Source organism: Oryctolagus cuniculus, chromosome 11 (genome assembly GCF_051225735.1).
Source record: "Oryctolagus cuniculus isolate XC-2025 breed Fujian yellow rabbit chromosome 11, ASM5122573v1, whole genome shotgun sequence".
In the NCBI taxonomy this organism is placed as follows: domain Eukaryota; kingdom Metazoa; phylum Chordata; class Mammalia; order Lagomorpha; family Leporidae; genus Oryctolagus; species Oryctolagus cuniculus.
This window is the reverse complement of record NC_142877.1, coordinates 20,829,592-20,845,270: the sequence shown is the minus strand read 5'-3', so window position 1 is coordinate 20,845,270 and position 15,679 is coordinate 20,829,592. Positions and strand designations below refer to the sequence as shown.

Below are 15,679 nucleotides of genomic sequence, written 5' to 3'. Positions count from 1 at the left end.
TGGGACCACAGCAGTAGTGATGGTGGTGCTGGCCTCCACGAGGTTAAGGAGAGGGGACCGTCAGCTCCGCAGCCACCAGCTGAGTCAGGGACCCTGGGGAACCAGCCCCAGGCTCAGGTGCTCTGTCCTCCACTCCAGCCAGCACACCTTCCCCTCCACAGGGGAGGGGGAGGAGGGAGGGAGGGATAGAAGTGGTTTTCTTGTTTGAAGTTCATGGAGAAGGGGTGCAGTGGGGGTAGCGATGACGAGGGACATAGGGCAGGACCACAGCTGGTGAGCCTGCAGTCTCTGGCCCCAGGCTGGGGGGAGGGAGGCTGACCCCCAGTGCTGGTCCCCCCACTCTGGTCCCCTTGTCCCTCCTAGCTCCAGGTGGACCAGGCCTCCGGGACGGCACTGCCGCCCGCACACTCACACGCAGGCACGCAGGGACACTCAGTTACCACAAAGTTAAAGTTAAGGAGTAGGGAGAGGAGAGAAAAGCTTTTCCAGTGTTTGCGTGCTGGGGGCCTGTGCCCTCGGGAGGGGCCGTTTGGCATGAGAGGAGAGCAGCAAGGGGGCTGGTGGCTGCGGGGCAGGGACATCCACACTTTACCATTTGTGAAACCTGAAAATGGTGTTTGCTGTACGTACCCATCCCCGGGGCGTGTCCAGCAGGCGAGGCTCGTGCAGGTGCCCTGCTGTGGGCAGTGAAACGTGCTGGGACAGGGAGCTCCCAGTGCTCCCAGGGCCAGGCAGCCCCTCCACCCGCCTTCCTGCCCAGCAACCCCGCGATCCTGCTCTGGAGCTTAAGGGAGACACAGGTCCTGCACGCAAGGAGGCCGCTGCCCTCCTGGACTTTCTCTTTAATCCCGCGTGAAGCACTCTTTCTCCGCATGCCCGGTCATGGTGAAACAGCCTCCCCGCGGTGGCACGGGAGCTGCTCTGAGACGGATGCCGCACGGCTCAGACGGGTCCCGGGGTCTGATTTTCGTGCCTCTTGTGCCGTCGGTGAGTCCTGAGAGGAGGAAGGTATGGCAGTCGGTACGCTCTTTAGAAGGTGATACTTGTGACCTTTTCCTTTGGCATCCGTGTACTCCAGAGGCTGGACCGCAGCCTGATCTCTGCGCGAGCCGGCTGGCTACACTTGTTGTCTGCTCCTGGTGAGCTGGGCAAACCCAGGTCCTCCCTAGTAGCGCTCATGCATAACCAGCAGGATTCCAGATCAGGCACCTCCCGGTGTTTTGGAAACTTTTGTGAGGAAGAAGGTGGAGAGAAGTGTGTGATGATTTTTTTTATTTAGGTTTATTTATTTATTTTGAAAGTTAGAGAGAGAGGAGGGAGAGACAGAATCTTCCATCCTCTGGTTCACTCCCCAGATGACCACAATGCCAGGGCTGGCCAGGTCAAAGCCAGGACCCAGGAGCTCCCTCCAGGTCTCCCACACAGGTGCAAGGGCCCAAGCACTTGGGCCATCCTCTGCTGCTCTCCTAGGCACATTAGCAGGGAATTGGATCAGAAGGAGAGCAGCCAGGACGCGAACTGGCGCCCCTACGGGATGCTGGCATCACAGGTGGTGGCTTTACCTGCCACGCCACAATGCAGGCCTCATGATGAATTTTCTTAAGGCTTCGAATTTCTGTATCATTTCTCCAAAGACCGAATCCCAGCTCGTGATTATGAGCAGAGCGGTGCTGAGAGCCATCTTGCTGTTTCCCACACCCTTCGAACCTTGCTGTGCGAAGTTCTGCTTCATCACGTGCGGGTGTCCAAGGAGCCATATCAGCTCCCTGTCTGCAGACCGGCTTTTCATGTGGCGTCTTTGAAGCGGAGAAAGGGAGGCAACAGTCCACTAATCCACGTGTAATACACTGACGCTGCCTGTAGATCGTAAGCCGGGGTGGAGAGGGAAGGGTGACGGGCCATCTTCTTTGGCAACAGACCACAGCTTGAGGTGGCACCTGCACAAGCTGTGCCCAGGCTGCCTCCCTTCCTTAGTCTCCATCAGACTGATAGATAATCTCTCTGCTTCTTTTATGTCCCCTTAAACACTGAGTACACATTTGTGCTCAGCCTCCCAGAATCCGCCCGGCAGTAAATATTCCACACCACCGAGTTGTAACAGGCCAGATAAGGGGCCGTCCTGACAGCCCGCAGCCCCGCCGCTGGCTGGTTTCTATGGCGCTTCTAAAACTGTCAGGGTAGGGACTTGGTCTTCAGAGCCAATCGCCGTTTCATCTCTGAGCGTGTTCAGCGCAGCGAGGGCGACGCCTTTCCCAGAGATAGCCGTGGTCACATCTCAGATCTACATTTGAAAATTTCACTTTCAAATCATGTGGCCGTGTGTCTAAAAGCAGAATGCCGGATTCAACAGTATCAGAGAAGTTCGGAGGCTGGAGGCAAAAGAGGAGAAACTGGAGTTTGACCTTGCTCTCCTGAGCCCATCCTTTCCAGATGACAGTATTGAGAACCCAGAGGGCACAGCGTGCGCCTGGCTGTTAGAGGAAATCAGATTATGGGGCAGAGTGTGAAGAAGGAAAGAAGCACCGGGCACCCTGACTGGATTAGAGAAACTGAATTTTGCCAAAGCCCCGACCTTGAGCCTCTCTGTCTCTCATATCCGTTTATTCGCAGACACCTCTGAAACCTACACGCACAAACATGGTGGTGTAAAAAGAGCACAGACCTGAGTCTGAATCCCACTTCTGCTTCCCACGGGCCTGGGGACGGCTGTGCTGCCTGAGCCCAGCTCCCCGTCTGCAGCGGGGGTGGGAATCCCGCCTCCCAGTGTGGACAAGGGAGGAGGAGTTCGTGCAGATGGAGCACGGCCCATGGCCCGCGCAGAGGAAGCCCTCAGTGCCACAAGTAGCTATCTTCGGTGGACAGGTGAAGGGAGCTTTGCTTATTCCGGCCACCTCATACAGTGTCTTGTATGTGATAATTAACAATGATACGACCCACCGACGGCTGAAACCAAATAGGCCAAAAACCCTCCCTCCCGCCTCCCCGACATTTCCATCAGAGACGCTGGTGTTTCATGGTTGCTCTCGCCACACTGGCCGAGTTGGCTTTTCCACGCCTTTCTCCAGGCTCTCGCACTCTGCTTGCAGTGGCCTTCCAGCCTGCAGCCTGCCTCAAGTCCCAGCTCTGACGTTGCATTTCCTCTGGAGCCCGGACTCCCGTTCCTCCCCTCCTGCCTCCCACAGCTCTCAGGGTGCTTTGAGATATCTTAGCCCTCATTACGTTTAGACTTGTTTGTGTCTGTTAACCTTTTTACACCGTAAGCTCCTTGACTGTGTAGACCATCTTCTTTATCTTTGCTGCCCCAGCACGTCACTCGACGCCCGGCACAGCTAGGTGTTCAGGAAATCTTTATGGAGTGGTGAATGAGTGAGTGAGTGAGTAAGCGAGTTCCACCACTCCTGGCGCCCATCTCCCGCGTCCATCCCTCCCTGCTCCCCTTTTCTCTTCTCTTTTCCTTCGGATCTGCCTCTTGCCTGCGCCGATGCTATGACCTCCCTCCATGCACTCTTCCTGAAGCTTGAAGCCAGTGTGTCCATCACAGCACTGTTGTGTTTCTTATTCCTGGCATTTCCCGCACAGTGCTGACCTGCCGTCTGCAGCCCATGGGATCTTCTGTCTCTGGCCAGTGTTCTGCTCTCCCATCAGCCAGTCCTGCAAGTCACTGTCCCTCTGCATTGCCTGATGTTTCTCCTTCTTTGCCCCAAGCTCACGGAGCCTCTGCACACATGGCTCATTAGATAGCCTTAAACCTCTGCCTGCCTTTCTTTCACTCTTTGTTTGGCAAATGCTTTCCAAGAGTCCACTTGGCAGCAACAAGTGCTGTGCGAGGTGATTTCTCAGGTGTGGAGATGAGTACAACACACCTCTTGCTTTCATAGGACGTGCAGAGGGAAGAGACACACAGCTGGATCAGCAGGTGCAAGAACACAGGCACACGTCCAGGACTGAAAAGCCATGTCTGCTTGGGGTCGCAGGAAATGTTCTGTGATCAGTAGCTGAGAGACTGAGGGAGGAGTGAGGAGCAGAAACTTGGCGGACAAGCGGCCTCTTCCATGAGGCTTGGGGCAACGTACAGTCCACCCCCGTAAGACACCCATTCTGCTGTCTGTGCCCAACACGAGCCTTGGAACCTTGCCCAAAGTCACTCCTTCCGGGACGCCCTAGTACTTCAGCCCACTCCGGTCAGCACCTGCCACCTGTGGTTATTCTTAACTTGTGGCCCACTCTGTCTCCTTGCTTTCCTGTCACTTGCCTGTCTCTGTGACTTCCCCAGACAGCCAGCTGTGCAGGGCACCAAGACCAGAGCGCACCCTCACCTCCGTGTTCCTCCTCCGCCAGCCTCGGCCCAGCACTCGGGGTGGCTGCTGCCCCTGCCACTTGGCGCTTAGCGCAGAGCGGGCTCTGAGCGCCGCAGCACAGCAGAAGGGGTGACACAGGATGCCCCGCCCAGGGCTCCAGCATCTCTTGACGGGTGCTGCTGGGCTGATGAGCAACGTGTGCAGGGGGGTTCGCCATCCCTGCTCTGCCCTCTTCACATTGGCCAGTGCTGCCGCTCCACCCTGTGCCGTTCTAGAAACGCAGTCTCGGCACCAGGTGCTGTCTGCGTGAGGCCGGCTCAGAGTCCGTTTCCTGCCTTGCATCTGGCTGCCGAACGCCGAGGAGTTCCGGAGCAGGAAGTGTGATGAGCAAATGAGACACTGAAGAGGCCCGCTCTCTAACCACTCGGATATCAGTCCATGCCCAGGACTAGGTCGTGAGCGGCAGCACCAGTACCAGATGACCGAGGAATCTGCTACTAAATGAAGCTAGGAATTGGTGGCAGTGGTGGTGGCGGTGGCGGTGGCGTGGCGGGCAGGGCCGGGCCTGGCCTGGCCGTCCTCAGCCCTCGCCGTGCGGCACAGACAGGGCCTTTAGGAGCGAGGTGAAAAGTAGCCTCTGGTTGTGGGAGGGCGGCCCCCTGGGCAGTGAGCCGCGCACTGTCTTCAGCTCCGTGGTCCCCGCGGGGTTCTCCTTGCGGATTGATGACCACGGCCACCAGCCCCTCCGGCTTGGGGGAGTGGAGAGCAGGGTCCCCAGGGCTCTGTCAGTGACAGGAGCCCGAGCTGTCAGAAGGAACTGTGGCCGTAAAACTGCCGGCCGAGTTAAGAAATGGCTTGTTGTCACCAGAAGCGCAGACAAAGCGCCAGCCTTCCGAGGCCCTTCCGCGGCTCCTGCGGGGCCGGGTCCCGCCCGCTCCTGTCCTGAGCACTGACGGCTGCAGACAGCCGTCTCTGTTCTCTCGCTCCCTGCCGCTGCGTGAGGTTTGCTGAGCTGGGGTCTGAGGACCGCAAATTCAGGCGCTGCCTCCAGTGCTCACATCCACCATCGTGCAGTGAAGGATGCGGGAGCCAGTGACTGAGGTGTGAGGCGAGGTGGTGCTGGGAGTGGCTGGCCGACCCCTGCTCGGCGAGGAAAGGGACTGGAGCCAGTGACTGAGGTGTGAGGCGAGGTGGTGCTGGGAGTGGCTGGCCGACCCCTGCTCGGTGAGGAAAGGGACTGGAGCCAGTGACTGAGGTGTGAGGCGAGGTGGTGCTGGGAGTGGCTGGCCGGCCCCTGCTCAGCGTGGAAAGGAGTAGGTGTTGGCCCTCAACAGTCAGCAGAGGCGTCGAGGTGGGGGCAGCTTTGGACCAGCGTGGTCTCAAGCGTTGGCCCAGAGTCCTGGGGGGGGGGGGTAGCAGGGGGGGCAGGGCCCTGAGCAGGGGAGAGATCCCCCAGCAGTGGTTCATAACCGCTGCATTGGGGCGGAGCGCGGGAGGGATGGAAACATTGTAAAGTGGGTCACAGGGAGAAGTGTGCAACTCCAGACACACCAGCCGCCGTTGAATTGTGCACCCTGCACAGGTGAGCGCGTGGTGTGGGAGTTGCATCTCAGTAAAGCTTATTTCTTGTGTTTTAAAAACACAGAAGAGCCCACCAGAGAGGAGTGGATGGGGGGAGGTGGAGCTTGCCGGGTGTGAGGTTTCAAAGGACTGGGAAGGAGACTTCGTCATCGCTGGGCTGGGGCTTCGGCCCCTGTGAGGTGCAGTGGAAGGGGTGTGGCCGACGGCCCAAGACCAGAGGGGTGCGTGTACACCAGGCGGTGCCCGTGCCGCAGGTCCCTCCCGGGCACCAACATGGGCTGGTGGAGAAGGGCCCTTTCTCCCCCGCGCCCAAGTGGCTTTGGCAGGGAAGGGGGGCTCTCCACCCCTGGTGAGGAGGTTGTTGCTGGAGGCCCGCACCAGAGTCCACAATGGGGAGAGGCAGACACGCAGCTTGGGTCCGGGGCCCTCGGCTGAGTGAGCTCATTGTGGCACTGACTCAGCAGCTAGAAGCCGACGAGCCCTAAGCTTTACTCCTGGGGCCACCGCAGTCCGTGAAGGACGAGGAGCAGCTGAGAGGTGGCCCCGAACAATTGGAGGGGTGGGCGCGTCGCCCGAGGAGGTCTTCTCGTGCGGCTGGTGCTCTTGGGTGTGTCGTGGCCAGGCCGAGGCCCGCTCTCCCCCACCCCCCCGACCGTGTGGCTCTGACCCCGTGTTCCTCGGTGCCTAGGACATGGTCCGGCGTGGCGAGATCATCGACAACGACATGGATGACGAGTTCTACCTGCGGCGCCTGGACGCCGGGCTCTTCGTGCTGCAGCACATCTGCTACATCATGGCCGAGATCTGCAACGCCAACGTGCCCCAGGTCGGAGGGCGCCCCTGCACGGGGCCTGCCTCCCTGCACCCCTGCCTCCCTGCACCTGCTGGGGGGGGGTGCTCTGGAGGGAAGGCGTGGCTAGCGCTCTCCTTGCCTCCCTTGGCTCTCCGTGGGCCATGTGTTCAGGGCAGGGGTGGGGTGCCTACTTCAGGACGCGGTGCTCTGGCGTCTATCAGGGTAAATGATGCCCTCCCCTCCCCTCCCTGCCCCATTCTTTCCCTCCCTTAGATCCGCCAGAGAGTCCACCAGATCCTAAACATGCGAGGGAGCTCCAGCAAGATCGTCAGGCACATCATCAAGGGTAAGCCGGGTGCCCTGTGTCTGGGGCTCTGGGGAGCTGCGTGGGGCTGACCGAGCCGCCGAGCCGCCGTCGGGACCCTGCGCTGTGTGCCCCGTCACCTCAGTCTGAACGCTCTCTGCCGCTGCCTCTCCAGTCCCAGAACCTGAACGCCTACCAAATGGAAGCACTGGGGCTCCGAGATATTTGTTTAAAAAAAAAAAGCAAAAATTCCACTTCCAAACCTGCGAGTAGTGGAAGAAAAACAAATTTGTTTTCTTGAGAACAAAACAAGAATGTGGTGAGAAGTAGCTGGGGTTGTACAGGCCGGAAAGTGGGGAATTTGCGGCAGGTGGCGTGGCGGCCCTTGCCCTGCCTCCAGCCCTGTGAGTGCTGGCAGCTGCGCCCGTACCTGGGGAGGAAGGGGTTGTGGGCGGTGCCCACTCGTGTGTCTCCTTCCCTCCCACGGGTGCTGTTGGATCTTCGGCTGCACCTGACCCAGCTGTGGTGGCTGTGGAGAGGCCCCAGGCAGCAAGCCTCGGTCTCGAGGCAGGGCCCCCTCAAGCTACCTGGGGACTGACTGGGGAGCAAGACCAGCGCGTGAGACAGGCTGGGGCCTGTACTGGGCTTCCCGGTCCTGGGAACACCGGCATTCACGGAGCCTGGCGGGCTGGGTGATCACACACACATCCATTTTCCTCTCTGGCCCTTGCTCTACCTGTTTCTAAGATGGAGGCTTGGGCTAGACACACTCCAGGGGGTTACCTTATGGGTGGGCGCTGGAGTGTGAAGAGAACACGCATAATGAGTAAAGGGAGACGCTGGGGTCGGGCGCTGGCTCCAAGCCCTGGCTCTGTGCTCTGGCAAGACCCCACTTGCTCCGTGACCTCACAGAACGGGCAGGAGGTTAAATGAGATGATAGCTGGGAGAGTCTTACCCTTGGCAAGTTCTCGGTGAATGTTAGGATGAACAGTGTGAACACCAGGGAGGCCTGGCCCCGATCCCGTGGGAAGCTGTGAGTGGGACCAGGGCAGTCCAGAGCAGGGAGAGTGTGAGTGAAGGCAGAGGGTGTGCACCCCCTCCAGCAGGTGGTAACTCTGTTTTAGAGGTGGAGTTCTTAGAATCGGTTGTTTGCGCCTCCAGAAAGAGGGGAGGGAAGGGGGGGGAGCCCGTGGATGGACCCAGCCCAGCCCGAGCGCTCCTGCCCCTCCCGGTGTCACGGTCGCATGCGTGGCTGCTCAGCCGCCTTCCGCCTCCTCCCCGAGGGGCAGCAGTGTGGATGTGCAGTTCAGGCCTCTAAACAGCATTCGCTTTTCCCACCCACGTGTTTAATTAGAACTTTCCACGGCTCTCAGCTCCTCTGGCGTGCATTTGTCCCCACACCTCCGTCCCTGTAATCAAAACAGAGCTCTCCCGGGAGGGAGGCGATTTCCAGAGGCGCTGCCGCGTAGTAGGTGGGTGTTTTTCTCTCTCGAACTCGAGCACGCACGCCTGAGACTGTCCAGATCCGCCCTGTGTGAGCCAGCCCGTGTCTCCCTCAGATCCTCATTTATTCCCAGAGCCTGTTGAGGTGCCTGGCACATAGTGGGTGCTGAGTCGATGTTCGTCAACTGAGTGTCTGGGCGAGGGAGCGGATAGACACCCGCACAGGCCATCCTCGGTCCCCGGCTCGGGGCCTCTCGCCAGTTGCCTCCCTGGACACTCAGCCGCACGCAGGCCCTCGCACCCGTTCCCAGACGCCCTCCTCAGCAGTGCAGTGGGGAGTCCCGCCGGTCCTGCCTCCCAACTCCGCCTCGAATCCTCTCCTCCCCATCTGCTCGTTCCCGTCACAGCCCCTGTTTATTTCCATGCGAGCCCCTGTCGCGGTCTGTAATTGTTCTTATTTATGTGTTTGTTTACTCGTTTTGTCTGTCTCATACATTAAAATGGAAGCCGCGTGGCGTAGGGACAGTGTCTGCCTTGTCACCACATCCCCTCAGCACCTGGAGCGAGGCCAGGCGCACAGTGGGAACCCAATAAATATTTCCCAGCATGTAGAATTAAACCCCACTCTCATAGAATGACTGAGGCTCACGGTACCAGGAGACAGGTGCACACCCCTGCCCTCACGGAGGCGTGGTCTCCCGGGGGACGCAGATGTGGGGCTGACGTCGGGGCAGGGCACCCAGCCCACCTTCCTCGCGCAGGACTCCTGCACTGGAGCGCTCACAGTCCCGGGGCAGAGACAGGCACCACCATGGCAGGGGATTCCGTGGCCTCAGTCCTGACTCCAGCCCTGTCCAGGGAACAAACGGCATCCCCACAGCAGGGCAGGAGGCTGGGGCGCTGGCTGGAATGGGGGTGCCACTGGGCAGTGTTCAGGAGTGTTGGGTACACGGCAGGCCTGCGTCCCTTTGTCGGACAGCCGACGTGGATGTTGTCCCTCGAGGTGAGGACAGACAGTGGTCCGGGCCATGTGGCGTCCTTAGCATGGAGGGGAGAGTGAAAGCTGGGCAGGTGGACGCCCCTGCTCACATCAGCGCGGCCCCAGCATGACCCAGGCCAGTAAAAAGCATCCCGTCAAGACGACTGGCAGAAGGGCCGCCCCGCCCGCTGGCTGCGCCTCCGTGAGCAGCCCTGGCAGTGGGCACCCTCGGCCCTGCCGCTGGGCCAGGGGCCGCGGGGGGCGGAGGCCCGCTGCGCCGTGGCCCTCCTCTTAGGAGTCCTCCGGTTCTCCTCCCGCTTCCTCCCATCAGAAACCTGAGAAAACAAAGCCTCGGCAGCCTGTCCCCTTTGATTTTAATTTTGTTTTTCGGTTTGGGTTGCGTCCTTTTTTTCTTTAACATACTAATTAGATGCAGGCTTTCTTCTTTGATTTTATGGCCTACATATTTCCCCAGTTTTGCTGGCAGGATGACAGCTGATGGGTCCCTTGAGGTCTCAGGAAATCGCTGATGAGGCCAGCCCAGCAGGGGACTCGCACGTGATGTTTCGGTCCCCTTTCTCACGATTTCCCTCCCTCCTTTTCTGTTGAGTGCCAAGAGAGCCGAGAGTAATTGATGGCTCATTAAAGTCCCTCCTTCTGCAGACTGCTTACTCGGCACTCCCCAAGTCCAGCCTTTCCCGGAACAGGCTGCCCCGGCCCGACGCCGTGGGTCCCCTCTTAGGGAACAGTGGTCCGAGGACTAGAGACACCACACAGAGAGGGGCAGATCAGACCACGTGGAGAAGGAGCGCTCTCACCGCGCTGGCCCCTCCACTCTCGGAGGTGTTAGGAAAGAGAATCCAGGCCGGCGCCGCTGCTCACTAGGCTAATCCTCCGCCTTGTGGCGCCGGCACACCGGGTTCTAGTCCCGGTCGGGGCGCCGGATTCTGTCCCGGTTGCCCCTCTTCCAGGCCAGCTCTCTGCTGTGGCCAGGGAGTGCAGTGGAGGATGGCCCAAGTCCTTGGGCGCTGCACCCCATGGGAGACCAGGAGAAGCACCTGGCTCCTGCCATCGGATCAGTGCAATGCGCCGGCCGCAGTGCGCTGGCTGCAGCGGCCATTGGAGGGTGAACCAACAGCAAAAGGAAGACCTTTCTCTCTGTCTCTCTCTCACTGTCCACTCTATCAAAAAAATATATATAAATAAAAAATTTAAAAAAAGGAGAGAGAATCCAGGGCGTCCCCCTTTCCAGAGCACCTGCCGGCACACAGGGTTCTAGGTGCACTTCGGAGGCCCCTCGCGAAGTAAGCGACCACGCAGAGGCAGCGTGAGTCAGGGCCGGGGCGCAGTGTGCAGCGGAGGGCAGAGGGCGCGGTGAGAACTGCCGGGATTTAAAGCTGCACAGGAGACGTGGCTGCTTCTTCACTGTTGAAAATTGTGGTAAAATATACGCGACATAAAACTTAGTTCAGCTGTAGCAGCCGTCCCCGTACCTGCCGGTCGGAAGTGTGAGCCTGTGATCGTCACTCACTCGTTCCTGGCAGCCCCCAGCCTGCCTGCTGCCTCCTGGTCTGTGATGGCTGAGTGAGGGGGGCTCGGGGAAGCGGGCGGGAATGCCCGGGGCAGGTGTGAACATCTCCACCCACTGGGCGTCTCCCGGGCTGCGGCAGAGGAACCATGACCTGGGAACGCGTCTCCGTGGAAAAACTTGGGTCAAGACTTAATGGTGGAAGCCCTGGCCCGTCCTGAAATGTTTTGATCTGTGGGGGATATTGTCAGAAACCCCGCAGAGGCCGGGGAGCCCCGAGGCTGTCCCAGGGGAAAGGGGGGGGGGATGCCGGGCTCCAGGGTCTCCCTGCAGGTGAAAGCGATGGGCTGAAGGCCTCACGTGCTCCCAGGGCCCCGCCCAGGCCCTTTGATTTGGTTCTTTACAGCTTGAAATCTCTGAGAAGCTCCTCACCGTGTGTTCCATGCCGATGTGGGCTCTGTAACCCAGGCTTTGCCTCTGGGTGCCAGGGCTGCAGGAGCTCGTAGGATTCATGTCTGTGTGTGCGACTCCCGGCTGGTCACGGCCACTGTGGCCCCAGTTGGGGGGGGGGGGGTGCTGGAAGCAGGAAAGAGAGGGCTGTGTGCTAACCCTGTGGCTCTGCCTCGGTGGGCCCAGAGGGATTCTAGGGACACCTGGGTGTTTTCAGTGAAGCGCAAGACGGCTCGGGCTGGCTGCCGTGGCCCGAGAGGGCGCTCCTGGAGCCCTGCGTGGTTGCACGCTGCAGCCGCCCCCTCCGTAAGCCTGTCTCCCTCACCTTGAAGCCGGGAGAGGCTGCTGCAGGCAGCTGAGGCCCGGCTGTCAAGCGCCGAGGGCTCGATGAATGCCCGCCTGTGCTGTCACGCTGGGTGTTTGCGCTGACCCAGGAGTAAGCGGGGCGGAGGTGCACAGCCCGCGTAAGCCCTGGACACCTGCAACTTGCGGTCCGGCGCCCAGGCGGGACGCATGAGGCCCTGTGAGGTGGGTGGGCGTCGGTGAGTGCTTTCCCACCAGATGGACTTCAGACGCCTACAGGCTGTGACCCCGTTAGCGTCGCGAGCCAAGGGCAGGTCCCCTCGCCTTTGAGCGGGTTTCACCTGAACGCAGCCCGGCAGTGTTCTGCAGAGGCGTGGCCTTCGCTGAGGGATCCCTGAACCCGAGGAGTTTCCTTCCCAGCCACGGTCCTGTGGCTGTCTGTGTGTCCTCAGGGTTCCGGGGTGGGGGGTCGGAGGCCGGCGCCCCACCTCCTATTGAAAGGGTGAGCGTGTAAGGCCTCAGGTCCGGGGGTCAGCACCTGCCTGTGAGCGCTGGCCCAGGTCTCTGCCCACCCCCCAGCCCCAGCGCACCCTCCCCCACCCCACAGAACAGACCGGCCTGTCTGCTGTGTCTGAACGTGAACCTGCTGTCCAAAGTTTGCTTTCATATGTATGCGTTCAGCACTGCTGCCTGCTTTTGAGCTCCATCAAAGCTTTCATTGTGAGCGGAGAAATGCAGGGATGTAGAGTAGGGGGCCGCGGCATGCGTGGTCTCCCTCCCCCTGCAGCCCACCCTCCCCGCCCCCATCACCCAGCACCTCTCCTCTGCACGCTCTCCCTCCCTTCCACACGCACAGCCAAGAGAACTCTTTCCCGAGACCTCTGGGAAGAACTGATCAATATTTATAAACCGCGGCCGCGGCCACAATAACCAGAGGTAGCTGGCACCACCGAGGCTTGCTCGGAATAGGACGCCGACGCCCGCAGAAACAGAGTGGGCGCAGGCTGCGGGGCGTGGAGGGCGGGCCTGACGCCGTGTTCACTGGGGACCCCAGCCCGTCATCTGGCCCCGCCGGGGAAAGTTCTGAGAGCTGGGGACTCGGGACAAGACAGGGGGGCCCCCGGACACCTGCGGGCGGGGCTGCCACGCCTCCTCTGCACGTGCGCACGCCGTCTCCTCACTTGGTAGCAGTCGCCCTCCAGCACGGCCTCACCTGCTTGGCCGTTACTCTGTCCCCATTGCCTCTGAGTGGTTCTCAAAACCTGAGTGTGCGTTAGCTTCACTGAGGAACCCAAGTCTCCGTATTCCCTGGTTCGGGGTCCTGGCTGGGCCTGGAACCTGCCTTTGTGGCGCTGCCAGTCAGGGTCTGCACTCAACCACCAGCCCGGCAGAACGCTGCTGTCCAGGGGCGTCTGTAGGTCCCCTCCTCTGCCCTAACGAAGTACCCAGTGCCCACTGTCCAAGATCAGAGTGACCCGCGAGGGCCTGTGGCCTGTCCTCTCCTGTGAAGGTGCCCACCTGGCTCCCAAGGGCCCCACCCCACAGTCCTGCTGCGCTGGGGGCTGCATCCCAATGTGGACTTAGGTGGGGCCTGGTCGTTGGGGCAGGAAGTGTCCGCTGTGTGTGCGCCGAGCAGGGGTGTGGCTGGGGGAGGAACAGGAGCAGTGTGGGACGGGCAACCCGGGCCCAGCTGCCACAGGCAGAGCCACAGGGACACTACCACAATGTGCGCCTCGCTGGGAGCTGGTCCTGGGGGACCTGGCCACCTGGGGCCCGCCTAACCCTGTCCTTGTCCCCTAGAGTACGCGGAGAACATCGGCGATGGCCGGAGCCCGGAGTTCCGGGAGAGCGAGCAGAAGCGCATCCTGGGCCTGCTGGAGAACTTCTAGAACTCGGCACCGGCACCAGCACCTGGACCTGGACGGCGGCACCAGCCGCCCTCCCTGGAGCTGGTTTTACCCAGCGCTGTTGGCTTTTGGACAGAATAAAGCTAGTTTTGGAATTCCTGGCCCAGCGTCCTTTGTGCACACCCTCCCGGGAGGCCCAGCAGCTGAGGCTCTGCCACAGGGCCCGTGAGAGGTCAGGCGGCGGCGCCGCGGCATCCCCAACTGTACGGCCTTCTCGCCACACCGCAGCCCTGCCGCCCTTGTTAACCCCAGTTTCCGGAAGGGTAGACTGAGGCCGAGAAGTGGCAGAGCCTGCGTTCAGAGCAAGCTCTGTCTGCGCTACAGTCCCCACGCACCGCCCCCAGCACGCTGCCTCCACCCTAGGGACAGTCATGGCCACTGGCCACACCAGACGTCCACCCGCTCGCCTGGCCGTCGGTGGCTTGATGAATCCACAGGAAGGGAGCGTGTCGCAGACTTGGAGCGAAGATTGGACCTTGGGAGACGTCAGGCCTTCACCTTTGTTTCCTTTTCAGATGTTTCTGGTTTTCCGCCAGGTAACGCCGGCACCTGGTACAGCAGCCCCTGAGTGAGCGGGGAGACGGGCCCTGCGGGCTCCCCGGCCCCGGAGGCAGCCACTGCCCCCCTCCCCCCCCCACCCCCCGCCGCTCTCAGCGGTGGTCTGCCGAGCCCAGGCTTCGCCACAAGGCAGCACAGGGGGACAGGGTGGGGCCAGCTGCCAGCCACCCAGCGCCTTTCAGCCTTGGCCGCTGCCTGCCCCAGCCCTGCTGCGCCTCCTAAGAGAGTACAGGTCGGGACTCGCCTTTGTCTCTCAGATGAGGAAGGGGTCCCCTTCCACTGACCTGGTGGCGGAGGGCTCAGGGGAACATGGGCTGTGATCCCTTGGGTCTGAGCCCTCCAGAGGCTTTGTTCCAGGAGCGGAGGCACCGGGCAGACGGCAGGGGCGAGCAGCAGCCTCTGCTGCCATTTCAACAGCGCACGTCCCAAGGCTGCGGAGAGCTGGTTCCCAACCTTACCCGCCTGGGCCCCTGGGGTGTGGGCCCGGCTGCCTCCCCCAGCGGCCCGCCCCTCCTTGCCTTGCCCTGGGCTGGACTTGTGTCTGCCCACTCCAGTGGTCCACGAGCTCTCCCCCAGGACCACCCCGGAGGCCACAGCCAAGCGGTGTCAGCGCTGAGCACCCCAGAAGGTCAGGATTCCTTTCCCCAACATGCGAGCGGAGAGCCCTCCACACCGCCGCCTGCTTCTGCGCTCGTGCTAGCCCGCATGCCTAGATTCCGGGGCAGCAAGACGGCCGTGTCTAATTTAGGGAGATTTGCATGCAGGCTGCATGCCTCCTTTATTGGGGGGGAACGCATTGTCAGGGAAGCCGGGAGGCAGCCTTCAGTCCCCACGGTGGCCCCCGTGCCAGGTGGCATCTTCTGCCATTACAGAGAGCGCCAATTTAGTGTCAACAGGGGAGACAGACTCAGTTCCTAAAGGCAGGGCTTCTTGATTGGATTTTCTTACCCAACACTGGAGCTCCGAGCAGACCCACGTTTTTTCAATCTGTCTTGTTCTGTGGTGCACACGGGAAGTGGTTGGTATCACAGCGGTGGGCCTTCGTTATCTGGGCCAGGGAAAATGGCGTGTTCCTGCAGTCACCTTTCTCTTGATTGGGTAGCGCTTGCCCTTGGCGTAAACTCCAGAAGGTACAGGAGGGTGGGGGGTGCACAAAACCCGCCCCCCGGCCCTGGCCCCCGGCGCCCCTCCCCGGAGAGCTGCGGCTAATGAGCGGAAGTGCAGGTGTGCTCAAGTGAACAAGTCTTTTCCCCAGAAAGATGGCGCCCGGTGCTCCGTGGTCTGCGCCTCACCTTTCCCTCTTCATCCATCAAACATGAGGCATCGCCCTGGCCCTCTGGCCACCGAGCCCTGACGCGAGGCTGCCCTGTGACGTAGCAGATCGTGTGAACAGGCGCCGAGGCCACCTCTGGCTAGGACAACGCCGCCGAGGTCCTCCTGGGCTGGCACAGCAAGGCACACGAGCAGGAGCTTCAGGTCCCAGGAAGGATGGCCGGTCGGAGCGGCTGCCTCCCTCGCTGTCACACACACTGTC

At 61.0% G+C, this 15,679-nt stretch overlaps 1 protein-coding gene across 1 annotated transcript in view; it reads left to right on the top strand.

The window, feature by feature from the left end:
* CTNNBL1 (catenin beta like 1) overlaps positions 1-13,682 on the top strand; it is a 170,483-nt gene extending 156,801 nt beyond the window's left edge. Inside the window, exons 14-16 of the mRNA XM_089307131.1 lie at positions 6,568-6,705; positions 6,946-7,018; positions 13,481-13,682. Coding sequence (XP_089163257.1) covers positions 6,568-6,705; positions 6,946-7,018; positions 13,481-13,569 — 300 coding nt within the window. The 3' untranslated portion in view covers positions 13,570-13,682. The remainder of the gene's footprint in view (positions 1-6,567; positions 6,706-6,945; positions 7,019-13,480) is intronic.
* Positions 13,683-15,679: the final 1,997 nt, after the last annotated feature.